Source organism: Motacilla alba, chromosome 7 (assembly GCF_015832195.1).
Source record: "Motacilla alba alba isolate MOTALB_02 chromosome 7, Motacilla_alba_V1.0_pri, whole genome shotgun sequence".
Classification (NCBI taxonomy): Eukaryota; Metazoa; Chordata; class Aves; order Passeriformes; family Motacillidae; genus Motacilla; species Motacilla alba.
In genome coordinates, this window is record NC_052022.1 from 31,842,516 (window position 1) to 31,857,707 (window position 15,192).

General features: G+C 40.4%; 1 protein-coding gene across 1 annotated transcript in view; it reads right to left on the minus strand.

Moving 5' to 3' along the window:
* Positions 1 to 15,192, minus strand: part of ITGAV (integrin subunit alpha V) — a 46,353-nt gene that overhangs the window by 17,002 nt on the left and 14,159 nt on the right. The window contains exons 3-17 of the mRNA XM_038142412.1: positions 12,824 to 12,915; positions 12,191 to 12,305; positions 10,895 to 10,956; positions 9,311 to 9,356; positions 7,731 to 7,856; positions 6,975 to 7,019; positions 6,761 to 6,804; positions 6,614 to 6,670; positions 6,173 to 6,225; positions 5,578 to 5,780; positions 2,839 to 3,030; positions 2,678 to 2,723; positions 2,027 to 2,128; positions 1,280 to 1,338; positions 133 to 287 (exon numbers count right to left, since the gene is read on the minus strand). Of these exons, the coding sequence (XP_037998340.1) occupies positions 133 to 287; positions 1,280 to 1,338; positions 2,027 to 2,128; positions 2,678 to 2,723; positions 2,839 to 3,030; positions 5,578 to 5,780; positions 6,173 to 6,225; positions 6,614 to 6,670; positions 6,761 to 6,804; positions 6,975 to 7,019; positions 7,731 to 7,856; positions 9,311 to 9,356; positions 10,895 to 10,956; positions 12,191 to 12,305; positions 12,824 to 12,915 (1,397 nt within the window). The remainder of the gene's footprint in view (positions 1 to 132; positions 288 to 1,279; positions 1,339 to 2,026; positions 2,129 to 2,677; positions 2,724 to 2,838; positions 3,031 to 5,577; positions 5,781 to 6,172; positions 6,226 to 6,613; positions 6,671 to 6,760; positions 6,805 to 6,974; positions 7,020 to 7,730; positions 7,857 to 9,310; positions 9,357 to 10,894; positions 10,957 to 12,190; positions 12,306 to 12,823; positions 12,916 to 15,192) is intronic.

The following is a 15,192-nucleotide window of genomic DNA, read 5'->3' on the forward strand; positions in this document are numbered from 1 at the left end:
CCATCCACTGAAAACAAAGTTTTTCTAGCATTTTTTCTTGTTGTTTTTTTTCTTTTTTAACACCTAACACAATGACCTCATAATAGACAAAGCACCAAAAATTATTTGCCTAGAACATGAATGGCTGCTTACCCTCAAGAAGGCATCGAGTTCCTCGCAGTTCATTTTGCCCCCCTTTGTAATTGTCATGTTCTTAGAGTGGCTGGGCTGCTTGCTGTGCAGAAACAAAGCTCTCCTGATAGCTCCTTTCTGCTTCAGCTTGTCCAGCAGCAGCTCCACCTGGAAATCTGGCCAAGCCAAAGGGTTTGGGTTAGGGATATTTCATTCCATTGAACACAGAGCAGAATTCCCTCAAAAATTGAGCTGAACGCTGATTTCAGCTACAACACAAACCTAGTGCTTGCCCTTCTTAAAACTTCAGTTCTTTCTGTCACTACATTAGTTCTCAAGCACTGCTGCTGTCCTAAATTGAATTCTGCTTTTTCCTTAAGGATTGAAAATATCTAAGAACACAGATACATTAATCATTTGTAATTGCTGTAGAACAGCAAGAAGTAAAGTTAGAATTTTTTTCCACTAGAAAATGTAAAGCAATGTTGCACATAACATTTGCATTTTAAAGTACTATTGCTAATCTAATTACTTGAAATATTTGATATAGATAATAAAATGTATAATACATAACAGATATTCATGTGAGCCTGCCAAGATCACACCACCTCTGTACGTGCCACGGAAAATAAGGAAAAGATTTTGCAATGGGCAGACAAAATCTGATTGCAGCAGGCTCCTTGCCACACTAAAAAATCTCTCAGAGGCAACTTAAACACTTGTTTGAAACAATCTTTCCCTGATTCTGATCTGAGAGTCTGATAAAAAGTCAGTGATATCAGTCAGAGAGTCATGATCTCAACAGGATGTGACAAGTTCCCTGTGGCCTGTCTGTGTCTCTCAGGCCGAGCAATGCACATACTTGAATATTCTTGTCTGAAACTCCCCTCAATGAGAGTTCCTGTAAATTCTGTAAAATGCAAAGGGCTTTCCAAGACTGGTTAACCCCATAGTTGAACATATGTTTAAAGTCTCAGATATGGTCAAATGACTTCTACACCGCTACAGCCAAAAAAGCCTGCTGATGAGTCCCACAGATGTACATGCCACCCAAGTGGCAGCAGTGGCTGCAAAGGGCACCCAGCTGCTTGTCATGAAAATAACAATGACCAGTGCTCATGTCTGCAAACAATACAAGAATTCAAATTTTTAAATGAGCAGAACTTACTGAGTGAGTTGGGGAGCTTTCCTTTGCCATCCGCCTTTAAGCAGAACTTTACTTTGAAGCTGTTCGGAAGGAAAAAAAAATAATTTCACACACTTTTCCCCTCATTTTCTTCTAAAATTCCTCACTATTTATTTCTGTTCAGATGCATCCTCTTTTTGAGACTCTAGCTCATTCCCAAAAGCTATTTTCTACTGATGGAGGAGAAACTATAATCTGTTAATAAGTAGGCAGAATTGCAGGCACTGCAAAGCTTTGGAGTCTTGATTCATCTAGGGACAATCACCTGTGGACTGGAATATTTTTTTCTGTAATCAAATGAGTCTGATTTTTAAACCTATCATACTGATCCTGAAAAGAAAGCAGTAGGAGGGGTTTGCAAGCAGAAGCAAAATCAGTTTACAAAGCAGATCGTTGCCCCAGTGTTTATGTTAGTGGGTAAAAACTCTGCAAATACCATGGGGGTGCTGATGTCTTGGGAAGACCTTACTCTGCTCAACAGGGACACCTGGCAGTCTCTGCAGGTTTTGGGACTCAGTCTGGCATCTACTAAAGACAGTGCTGGTCCTCCAAGTGCTGTCAGAGAGTTCTTATTTTGTATTGCCTGCTCTTTCAGAAAAATCTGTGTTTGTCTTTTTTTTTTCCTAATTAGCTGACTAGACTTCCAGAGACCTTTCAAAATTGGAAGCTTACAAAGTTAGAACCCAAGAAATCCCTCCCCTCAAAGGAAAATATAGATTCTCTGCTTACCAAGAAACTTTTACATCTCCCAGTGAACAGGCTTTGTTTTCTGGGTTTAGAATGGTTGGATTAACTTCCAGGGCAGCATTTACTCTAATAACTGGTCTAGCCCTGCAAAGAAAACATCCTCTTGAAGAGCACTCAACACCATGTTTGACAATGCCCCCCCATCAAATTGTGCTATACACACAAACAGTATTTAGTGAAACCACAAGAAAAACAAGTAACCATTGACTAGATGAAGCTTTTCTGTGCCCTTTCATTTCCATCAGCCACAACATGGACAACTGTGTAAAGAGGAAGTCCTATCTACTTACAGCACAGACCCATATGTTCTCCCAAAATAAGCAAGCTGGGATGAGAATATTGGGGTTGCAGTGTAATAGATTGCAGCTGTTGTGTCAGAATCTAGAAAACTGTCACTCATAAAGCCTTGAAGACAGCTTATTTATGTTTTCTCTTGAGTACATATTATTGAGAAAGATGAATTTTAGACAGCAGATAGGTTTACTCAGTAAGAAAAGCAGTATAGTGATTTTTCACCTCCAGAGGTTTGGACAGTGGAGTGCAGATTTTCAGACTTCCCTGATCCTGCTTTCTTTTGTAGCTCCAGAACCCCACTGAGCTTTCACTCAGGTACAAGCACAGAGGGACCCTTACCTGTACAGAACAGCTGTGTCAACACCAAAGGCTCCAACAATCAAGTCTAGAAAGAGAGGAGGAGACACATTGCACATTACAACTTGCTTAGTGAAGAATGCTGTTTCTCAAGGGTGGGGCTGCTACTGAGTTATTGTAAAGTGCCATTTGGAGCAGAGGACCTGGATATCCATTTTTGTCCACATCTGTGGCTCCTTTCAGCGAGTACCCAAAGCTGGGGGGCATTGTACGAGCAGCCCACTGCCCTTCCAGGACCTGGGATGGGATGGCATTCAAACCACTTGCTCCTCCATTGTAGATATACACAAGTCCTCTCTTGTCCTCTCCACCATATGGTGCAGCAACTGCAATGTCTGAAAACCAAAAGAAGAATCATCAACGTCTCCAGACACAAAGTAGAACATATTTGTGCTTACATCAATCAATAATTTCTGATATTACAGTTTCAATGTGTGTCAGTAGGGAGAAAGCACAACCAGCCTTTAAAATGCTCATCAACATTTGTTTGTTTATAACCCCTTTTTATTTGTTCTGTTTTTTCTTTTATTATTGGATGCTGTTTTTTCTACAAAGTATAAATGTCACAGCCTTTCATGGGGAGAGGAAGGGGAGAAACAGTTCTTCAAAAACTTCTCCACTTGGGTGACTTTTTTTGCAGTGAAATCATATGGATTTGGGATGCTTTTGAGATTATTAAAACAAGCAGAATTAGTCATTGTGGGCACCAAACTACAAAACTAAGTGTGACTCTCTTCCCATTTCATTTACATGATCATGTTCCTCCAAAGGGTGGGACATGTTAATAATTTTGGAAAATTTTAATCATCCTAAACCAATGGTAAATATTGAAATCCAGACTATCCCAGTCACAGCTTGGCAGCATGCTTTATGGAGAGCTTCCAGTTAGTGCAGTTATTCTATCTCTTAAATTTAAAAGTACTCACTGTTAATGATTAATAAACAGTAGGAAACAAAATGCTAATTAAACTGTCTGTAAGGACAGCTTTGGAAGTGCACACATGATCTAATTTCAACATTTCCACAGACAGTTCAAGGACCAAACATGAAGCACTACTTGGAATAACTGCCTATCTCCTTCCTCCTTTCTGAAATTTGGGAAAGTTTGATGAAAAGAAAAAGGACTCAAAAGTTTACAGTTTTGTATTTTAAACTCCTGTTTACAAACTTACGAAGAGAGTTAAAATTCCTATCTTGTGATGGAAGGCATTTTAATTAACACTCCCAAAATGAGGCAGAGCAATGAAACCCAAAGCAAACAGACTAAATAGCAGCAAAGCCATTTGAAAGAGGCAGCTTTTGCTATGATTCTATTTCCTGCAGTGTGTTTCAAATGTAAGTATGGTGGAATGAAATAATGTTTGGGATAATCTCATCAAGTGGCTGGAATTTTGGCTGTCAGCTCTCCAATGTCTTCTGTAAATAGTTGCAGTGATATTGCATCTTCACACTGATTCTACATCCAGTTAGCAACTAAAAAAGTCCCTTCCAATTTCAACTACACTGTGAATTTGTGACTTCATCAAAATCAATTACAGCTACCTGGGAATTTGAAGTAACCATCTATTGTAATTTTTAATCTTACAGAAAATACTTAGCTTGCAAGAAGAATGGAAATAATGAAGATCTTTGGTGGAACTCAAATTCCCACTACTCTTTAGGCAACACTGGAGTATAATGGGCATTAAAGAGCATTCTCCCTAGGATTCCTGGAAATCTCCATCCCAACACCACGTGATTCTTGTCTGCTTTATTGTTTTTCCTTCCTATCAGAAAGTAACATGTCAAGAAACTTGGGCAAGGGGTTTGAGAGTCTCAGTTCCAGTTGTGTCAGACTCAAACTTCTCTTCCAATTACTCACTCAAGACAGTCAGCTCTTGGTACATCTGGATGCAGCTGCTATGCAGTATTTCCACCAAACTCTTCCATTTTGAATAATAAATTAATAAAACCAAACCCTACTCTTTTCTCAGGAAGATCTTTTTTATATGAACGTTTTTAAGCAGCAATCTGAAGTCAAACCTTCTTTTCTGTCATCATTGTGTTTCTAGAGAGGAAAATGGTCTTTAAACAACGGAAAGAGGAAAATTGAAGGTGTCCTAACAGGTCTCAGTGGAGAATCAGGTATCTTATTGAAGTTCTATTGTGGTCATGGCTTAGAAAGCAATCAGGAGTTCAGTGTAAGAGCTAGAGCAGTCCATGCTGTTGTGTCAGTGGTATAGTCTCTGCTCGATGCATCCATGGAACTCCTGTTAGCATTCCTGGGAGTAGCATACAAGCATCGAAGGGAGTCTAGACCTCAGCGTAGTCCCACACGCTCACGGCTACAGCGCCGAGTGTTTGTGTGCAGGATCCACATTCTCTGTGCTGCCTGGGCTCCCCTGAGGCCTTGTGCAGGCTGACCTAGAACAGAGACTAGACTGAGCTAAAGAATAAAGCAGGGATTTATTAGGAGGCCTCAATGGATCCACCTTGGGCAGCACAAGAGCCCAGCCAGGGCTACACCCAAGAGGAACCAAAATGGTCACAAAATGGACAACCGGTCATTGGGTCTCTCACTTTTGTAAGTTTGCTCCATTTGCATATCAGAGTTCATTGTCCAATTACAGCTTTAGCACATGAAATCCCATCCTTCTGGTTTTTCTCTCTTCAGTCCACATTGTTTATGCTCTTGGGCCTGAGATTTTCATCATTTGTTCTTGGTCTCCAGCTAGAGAAGGAATTGTTTTGTCTCCCTGCTCTGTGCAGAGAGCTCACCATCCCCTAATATGAAGCCCACACTCACACACTAAAGCAGCACAGAATCTGAAAAATACAAAAGCTAAAACCTGCGGCATCACCCTCCACAACCAGGAGATCCTGACCAAGAATCCATATCCTACCATTGAAGCCATCCTGATCCAGGTCCCCCAGGGGTGCGATGGAGCTGCCAAACCGCGCAAAGATCTCAAAGCCGTTCAGCTTTGCCGTCTGAAACCCTCCTGAAGCTCGCTGAAGGCAGATGGTTACTTGGCCAACCTCCTGAAGCTTCCCATCTGAGCTTCGATCCATAAAAAGAGGGGCTCCAATAAACAGATCTGTGTAACTGGACCAGAACAGGACAGAGCTCTTCAGCAGCAGCATGAAAATTCATTCTCTTCAGCACCTGTTAGCTCAGCACTGATGTCAATACTCTGAGGAAAGTTCACTGTCTTTAAATTCAACTGAAGGCAAATATTTATTGACCAAGTAAGCACAAATATACAGAAATTTAATGGACCTTAAGCATGTGAATATACACATGTATTTATGTAGATAAATGCAAAAACAAACCTACAAATGTTAAAAAAAATGTGGAGTGTTAGCAGAAGACTAGTACAGATGTGTTAAACCAGCAATGAAGACAGAAATCTAGATTGTGGGAAAGACTTTTTAATAAAAGCTATTTTTTTTTTCTAGAAACAAGTTGGGTGGCATTGGTGAGAAGATGACACTTACTTGTCCCCGTCAATGTCTGTGGCAGCCACCGAATACCCAAAATAGGCGGCCATCTGGAAAACAAAATTCAAACCAAACCTATGAGTTGTAGTGATACAAACAACTCTACACAAATCTGTACACAAAATACAGCAGGGAGATAATAATATATTCCACAATTTTTTTGTTCCTTTCTTTTTTGTTTCTCTTCCATATTCTGTCAGAAAGTAAACCCATCGATTACTTTCCCCATTTCCCCTTTCATGATCCAGTCTCTTTCCCAACTCTCAAAAAAGGCAGCATTTTCTTTATTTAAATAAGATTAGAATTCCCTCAGACTTCATAAAATGTTGCTTTGGCAATCAAGTCAGTAATATACAGACTATTTTCTAGTACCCTAAATACTGTTGCAACATAGGAAAGGCTTCCTGGTCACACCCCACACTCAGCAGAGCCACCCACCTGCTCTCCGGTGAAGTTGTACATGGAGGACATGTTTTTCCCATTGTAAATGGACACCTGAAGAAATGAAGAAATACACATTACAGCATACCAGCAATAGTCACCTTTCTTTATTTGTTGTAAAGTTTAATGTTTCAAATTGTTTACCATGCCCAGAGTCCTTGCTGCCCGTGGGACTCCTGACACAAAGTCTGAAACATAAAGCAAGACACAGGTAACAGTCAGGTCTCAAGGCACAGTGACTGCTGAACAGAACAGCTCATTCCTAGCCCTTGATGCATTTCCCTGTGCACAGTATCACTGATTGGAAAGACCTGCCCAGCCTATTAACATGATGTTCTTACTGAAGCAAGGGGCTTACCTTCAATGCCATCACCATTGAAGTCTCCAACAGCCACTGAATAACCTGCAGAGACAAGATGAGGCTTTAAAAACCTTATACTTAAAACCTATATTTAAAAACCTTTCATCTCTCTTTACATTTTTCACAAGTGTTTCTGTGCACAGTCCTCCTTTCTTCATCTTAAAACGCACTGGTAAGAATATTGCCTTGAAGCAGCTCAGACTATGAAGAGCTCCAGGAGTGGCTGTGACTCATCAGTATCCAGGAATTTGAGATCAGAAGATGAAAATTTTAAAATTGTCATCCTGGGAATTGTCCTGGTATATCCTTGCTTTTTTCCTGAGCCAGGCTAGATATTCATGAAGCAAAATGATGATTTCCCATTCCTCATTGTTTTTCTTCCAAAACATAATTCTTTAACATTTTTATATTGTTTTAGTAGATTATTTAGAAACAGCTGCTTTTAAATAACAAAAGAACAAACAACCACCTACGTGACTAACCTCTCATATGAAAATCATACCTTTGCCATTCCCATATTCAGCCTGAATCACAGAGCGTGTAAAATCATGAAAATGCTTCCATTTATTTTGCCATCAGGTGCTTTTTGAATCAAGCCTATGGCAAAATAACTACAATAAAGAACTACAGCTCCATCATACATAAATGAGTGCGTTTTCAGGAATGTCACTGCCTTGTTATCTGTTCGATGTGGAATTGCTGGTTGTGTGATTTAGATGTAAGCAGGGAGGTTTCCCGTTTCCCACCACGTACCCAAGTAGCTGTCATCAAAAGCTGCACTGGCAGGCCTGGTTGCTAACTGCTCGTCATACTTGGTGCTGTAGACTTTGGAGTCGTACTTTGCCACAATCTCTGTCACTCTATCAGAAATCAGCTGGCCTAAAGAGAGAGAAAAGAGCTGAAAACCAAAACCAGAATTCACTGCCCTCAAAAGGAGCAGCTCTTCCACAACACCGACCAGAGAGGAGCCAAATGCAGCAGCACCAGGAAGGACACAAGTGAAAATATGGATCCTACTCCAACAAAAACATGTTCATATATTGAATCAAAGGCACACACAGAGTTCTCACTGCAGAGGCCAATCTAAAGCAGGACTTAAAAGGCAGGGCTGAGATATCATACACTCATGGTTGTGCAGAACTGAGCCCTCTGGGTGCTCCTTGCTCAAATACCACAACAGGAGAGCCTGTTTTGGCAGACAAGAAGCCAATAAAATGAACAAAAATGAGATGAGCACATTGTATTACCATGCTCTCTCCATTTTCACTTCATCAGCCACTAGGTGGTGACTCCTTTACATTCTTTTCTTCGAGTCTAAATTAAAGCTTGAATCAGCAAAAAAACCCATTCAGAATGGCACTTACTTCACATACATATTCACACATGTGTGAAGGGAAAACTCCTCCTCCAGCAACTCAGCACACGTGGAATAAGTTTAGGATGAAAAGTCTTGTTCTCAGAAGAATGCTATTGTCTTCTATTCAGAGCCAAGTGGGCTTTTTTAGTAGTAGCAGAAGAGGATAAGGTTGTTTTGGCAGATGAAGTGTCACTTTTGCCAAAAAGCAATAAAATGAATACAGGAGGCTAATTTATATGATATTGTATCTGCAGTTTAGCTTCAATCATCCAATTTTGTTTGTAATTTAAAACACAGGACTGGAACAAGCCTCCTGTGCTGCTGCACCTACATGTAGGCTGGCATGATAGAGAAAATCTATTAATAAATGTTAGAAGCTCCATTAAAAAGCAGGCAGCAGAGTTTGGCAGCTGTGTCCTGATCACAGCAGCACCCTCTTTAAAACAGAGAGCTGCAGTTAAAGGCTGAATAATCCTGAATCCCACATGAGCAAAGTACACAGGTAATGCCAGGTGGAGGTAAAACGTGCCCCACAGCACAAACCTATTAAGACAAATGCAAAACATCTTTGCCATCAGAGGAAAACAATGAAATTCTCTTTAGAGGGGATATTTCTCATTGAAAATGCACTCTGTGTGTCAAATTATGAAACATGTACACAGCAAAACAAAATATGATAAAGGAAACTTTTCCTGCTGATGAAAACAAATCCCAGGTTCCAGGAAAATGCCTGTATAAGGATCATGGAATTATTTAAAACACAAAGGACATCTATGCTATTATTATTACAGCCATTATCTGCGGTTGCCTCGATTATTCAGGAGATATTCTTAAGGACAAAGGAACATTTCTGTCAGTTTTCTTACTGGCAAAGACTCTGACAGCAGCTCGAAGACTGTGGCTGAAAATGACTAAAGGGGATGAAGAGAAAAATCATAAAGGTCATCTCCCCTGTGACTTTAATGATATGTCTCACCTTGCCAGTAAAAACTTCCAGGTCCTCCCAGCAGCACCCTGTCTCCCTTGGAAGGGAAGAAAAAAAAGGAAGACAGAAAGAAAAATTAAAAACACGTGAAGCACATCTAAAGCCAGACAGCACATCCTATGTTTGTGGGAAGAAATCCCAGGCATGTACATCACTGTAGCTCTGCTGACCACCACACATTTTCCTTTCTGAAGGAGTGATTAAGTAGAAATGCATCTTGCAAAATGCTAACAAAAACCTTCAGTGAGTATTTCACCCATTTAGAATTCTAGGCAGAATTCTGCTTTTATTTTAATAGACTCTTCTTCCCCCATAAATGTATGGCAACGGGCACACAATTAGGAGAAAACTCACAGTGTTACATCATGGTTTTGGGTCAGTACACAAGGCATCCTCTGCCTCTGCCATTTTCTGTGACTTATCATCAGAAAAGCTTAACTCAGAATAACTGTGATGTAATTCCCCCACTCCATATTTCTTGGCACAACCGCAATTCACAAAACCATTTTATGAAACTTTAACCACATTAGCTACCCCAGGGTTGGGAATTTGCTCTGTAAGTATTGACTTAGGCCATAGGTTTTGTTGCACAATTAAACCCCTTATTCAGGTTTTAATCCTAAAAACTCCTATATTCACCCCTCAGAAAAATCTAGGTCAGACATTTGGAGATACACCCTGGCTTGCCTACTCTAAGGTTTTGGGTAAGAGCCCAAAGTTGGTTTTAACCAGGCCTGGAATCTGCACAATGACCCTGAGGGTGTGTGCAAAATCACCCAAACACTCACAGTCCTCTCCTGCTCTTGGCAGTTTCCTCTGGAGGAAAACCAAGAGTGGCCCTGGGCAAAGAGTGACGGGATATGACCTCATCCTGAGATGTGAGAACCCAAAAAAAGAGCCACATCACAAACAGGGCTTGTGTGGTCTTAACACGTCCTGACTCTGCCCAGCAATTTCACTGTACTGTATAAAACACCATAGTACCTTCTCAGATCTGTGCACAGTTTTACTGTGCTTGGATTTCAAAAGCAATTGTGAATTTGAAAAAACAAAAAGAACGGGAACAGGCAGGGAGAACACAGAAGAAACACAAGTCAGTAAAAACACTCCTGTACTTCTGCCGGCTGATGAGAAAATCAAACATGATTCACAAGCACATTGTTCACCAGCCCCTGAGTTGTTATTCCTCAAGAAGTAGCAATAGCTATGCACCAATCCCATGTCTCAAAAATCCTGACTATCGCACTGAATTCACTTGAGGACCAGCGGCAGCAGAGGGGGATGGCAGGCAGCTGGGAAAGCAGATCATGTGTTCAGGACGTGGTTCCTACAAGAGGTGAAAGTCTGCTGCTGTGAAGATGTTGGGAGAAACAGGTTTATAAAAGCTCTTTAAGTGGTTTCAAGTTATTTTTTGGTTTATTTATTAATTTTGTTTGGTTGTGGGTTAGCTCCCCACCAGGAACAGCAACATTTGGTTTCATAATGGCTGTGATTCTAAGTGCTCTGTGTCAGGAGGGTTTGCTAACTCGCAGCTGTCAGCTGACCCACAGAAATGACAAAAAAAAAATCACATACCTTTGTGAAGTCGATGCTAAATCCACCTTGACAAAATCCCTGCCCATCTGCATCGATAGTTGCTACCAAAGAAAAACAGGATAGAAAAGAATACTTAATTTCTTTTTCTCCTCTTTATCAGTACTCCATCAGTTGCAGTACTGCAGATACTTTACAGTGCATCTCTGTGTAAACTTGCACTCCTAAACTTGAACCTTGCAATACTTTTTAATCTGTATTTTCTCTTTATCAACAGCTCCCAGCCAAATGCTGAAACAACTTTAGGGCTGGCCTAACAGACATGTACCATTAGCATGTGTTCTAGCCTAGCACACTCAAAGCAAACAGCAACCCCACAGTCCTTTGTATTTGATCTTCAGGAGTCTTGGGGGAAATACATTTGCAATTTTTATTCAGGAAATAAGATATCTAGAAAAGAGAGGATAAGTTTTTTTTTTTGTATGGAAAAGAAAGCTGAATTGGCTTAAAACAAAAATACCTGGCTGAAAAAAATATCTCCATACTGAGAGTCATCCCAGCAAGAATTGTTATGGCTGAATCAATTTGAGGATTATACAGCTTCAGAACAGAAATGCTGGGAGCTCCTTATCTGAAAGTCTGATGGCTTAACTAGCATGATTTAATTTAATACTTATTGTTTAACTTCTTGTTATGCTGGACCAGGCTGGATTTTATTCCTGCTGTTCACAAATGATTTTCAGCAAATAAAAAGTCAATCCTAACTTTAACATTCAAGTTTTAGGTTATAAACTTCTAAATAATCTATCAGCCCAACTAGAGGAAATGAATGCAAAGTATTTGGAAAATAAGACTTCAAATGTTTAACAGTTAATGTAATTTAAACAATGCATCACTACACATGTATGCACACAGGGATATCAGAAACTATTTTTGCAAAACCTTCTAAAATGAGCTTGCACCTTAATGTACTTGAATAATGATAAAATACTTGAGATTCATAAGAATTCCAGAGTTGGTCTTTGAAAAAGCACTTGCTACATAATTTTGCTTGAGTGATTACTACAGAATTCGTCCCTTCAACAGCAGAAGTCCTCAAGTCCAATGATTCTTGGACCTAAGATTTTCCTCTGGCCTATAGTGAAGGAAACAAAGTCTGCATCATGAACCTCATCTGGAGGAGAATTCAGACGTCTGGATCTTGTTTTTAAGTTTTGTTCTAATTGCTATACGTGAAAGGGAGAAACACCTGTAAAAACATCCTGCTCCAAAATGTACACAAAATGTGACACAAGAGGAATTCCAAAGAGAAAAGCAACCTAAGAGCCCTATACTCACTTGACCTGCAGGGAGCATATTCCACAAATTTTGACCCAGCAAGCAGGTAACAAGTTCCTACAGGCTCTCTCTCTTGTTTTGTTTCAGTTCTCCAGTGGTACAGTGGGGCACAGGCCTAGGGAAGAACACACAACAGGGAAGAACACACAACAGTGAGGAAACAAACTCCTCTTCAAAATTACTGGCAGGTATCAAGTAATACAATGAAATTCCAATTTTCTACAGAAAAGCAAAAAAAAAAAAACAAACAACCTAGCAGATGTATCTCGTGTTATTAGAGGAGATTTATACTATCAGCAGTGGGGCAGAATTACCATCAGTTTGTATTTTATATCAAGAATTTTAGAAATAATATTCTCTTAAAGCAACAGCTGTGAAGTGTTTATCAAGAATTTATAACACATTCTAACTTAGTCAAACTAATTTTGCTACTTTCCTTAAAACTAGGAAAAAATGCTCCTACCTTTGTTTATATGGAGTTAAGCAAAGCCTAGCTAAGAAATTCTGAAGAAAAGACAATTCATGCTGATTTTGTGGGATTTTGTTTAAGTTCTAAGTTATCTGGATCTCTTCACATTTTCTTCCACTGCAATATCTCAGTACTGATGCATCTGAAGGGCATCAAAAACCTACCAGAATTTTATCATTTTGGGATCTCACAGAGGCTCCAAACCACTGATGAGACTTAAATTCCAGCGGATCATCAGGAGCAAAGTCTCTGTTACCTACAAAGAAAAGAAAAAAGAAACAGAGTTTCACAGGAACCTGTGCAGTAAAAATGAAAAAAAAAAAATAAAAAACAAACCACACTAAGCCATTGGTTTTGATGCATACAGAGAAAACTAGGAACAGCAACATTGGAGAATATCACACTTTGATAGAAACAGGCTTTAAAAATGATTTATTAGTATTTTTTAATATCAAGGGCCCAAAGCAGCTATTTTTGCACACAGAGCATTGGTACAATGCTGATCAGTTGTAAGAGCTCAAAGTTTATAGCATGTTTGACAGCCACACAGTAAATACCTCATAGCTGAGATATTTGACTTCCAAGAAGATTACAGCACTGCTCAAGGAGCAGAGCCAAAGCCCTGTTAGGACTAATACTTCTAAAATAAATATTGCCTCCATTAAATCATGCGAGCTTTGGCTAGAATCAGGGATGGGATCCTTCTCCTAATTCCACCAAGTGGTAACATCTCTATTCTGAGTGTCACTGCAATGCACAAAGCAGCTCTTTGCAAGTTTAAAGGATATGGGGAAAGAGAGCAAGGCAAAGGCTGAGTGGTTTGCACTGGTGTCTGTCCCGTGATGCTGGCTGGTAGAAACAAGCAGCACTTCTGCAGGTGTGAATGCTAAAAGTCATAGAATTATTTGGTGTTTCTCGAATACTTTCGCTGGCAAAATGAGGGAAACTTTGCCAACATAATGAGAAAATCGATGTAACACTTCGAAAAACATATCTTTGCTAAAAGTTCTCTAACTGGCTGGTTTAGAGAGCCTAAAACTACAGGAATCCAAGAGGCAGCAGCCACACATCACTTGCAGAGTGCCAGGGGATCCCCAAACCCAGCCCTGCTATGAATCAGTGACTGTGGCCACTTGAACCAGAATTTCCCTGCTTGTTTTACACCTTGTAAAGAATGCTTTGTCTGCAGAGATTGTGTTACTTCCTTTAGGAAAGTCCCATGGAAAAGACAAAAGAGATTTTAATCTGCCGAGTCAGCCAAAACAAGCAAGTATCTGGACTATTTTTGCTCTCAGATTAGAACTATACAGAAACCAATGCCAAGCGCATTGCAACACAGAGAACTATTGTGGTTTTTTCAAATGTCATCAAAGGGGACTCAAACCCCACCTCCCTCCGTCACCTCCCCTCTACCTCTTACAGGGCTGGTGCTAAAGGCTTGGAGGGTCAGCACATCTGCACAGATTCAGGTACATTGAACACAAATCATTGCTGAGGGTCAGCACATCTGCACAGGCTCGTGTACATTGAACACACATCATTGCTGAGGGTCAGCACATCTGCACAGGTTCATGTACATTGAACACAAATAATTGCTGAGGGTCAGCACATCTGCACAGGTTCATGCACATTGAACACAAATCGTTGCTGAGGGTCAGCACATCTGCACAGATTCATGCACATCGAACCTTTATACTCTCACTCCTGCACAGGCTAAAATGTAGCTTGGAGACCTACATGCCACCTTTTAATGGTACAGAAAAACAAACCCAGATCAAGATGCTTTCCTAAGAGGGAACTATCTTTGACAAACACATTTTTTCTGTTCCTTGTCTTTAACTATGGACATCCACCCACAGATAGTTTTGCTCAAAGGCATGACTGGGTGAGTTTCAGATGAAGCTGCCACCCAAAGGGGCAGCAGTTCCCATTTGCTCCTGTCCCCAGGTTCATTCCTGCTGTCCGTGTCTCTCTTGGCACTGCTCCCCTGGTCACATCATGAACCACCTAAGAATGAACCCTCCTAAAAAAGCATTCAGCAGGATGAGGTTCTAACCCAGCTGGCTGCATGGGGAGGGAAGCAGTGCTAAGCTGCTGGGGAGAAGACAGCAACACAAGGCTGGGAACTGTATCCTTTTTTGACACCAACAGGGATTTAAAAGTGGTTAATTCATCTTTTAACCACACCCAGGGTTACGTAGCCTGGAAAGACAGATTTGGCCTCTGTCCTCTGCTTGTCCAGCTACTCTTGAATGCAAAGAAATGTCTTAGCTCTACTTGCCAAACACAGCTTTAAACAATGTTAAACTTGGAGATAGTTGCAGAGCGGCATTTTATACTTTTCTGTTGGATAATTATACAGCACTATACATGCATGGCAAAAATGAAAGCTGGTATAGCAGTTCCACAGTGTAATGCAGAATCCTATTGTCCTAGGTACTATAAAGGAGTCTAGGATGCAAACCTCCCATTTAACTTGAAAACAACAGGCAGGAAGTAGAAGGAGAGGCTGCGTTGTAATAGGGAGTAAGCA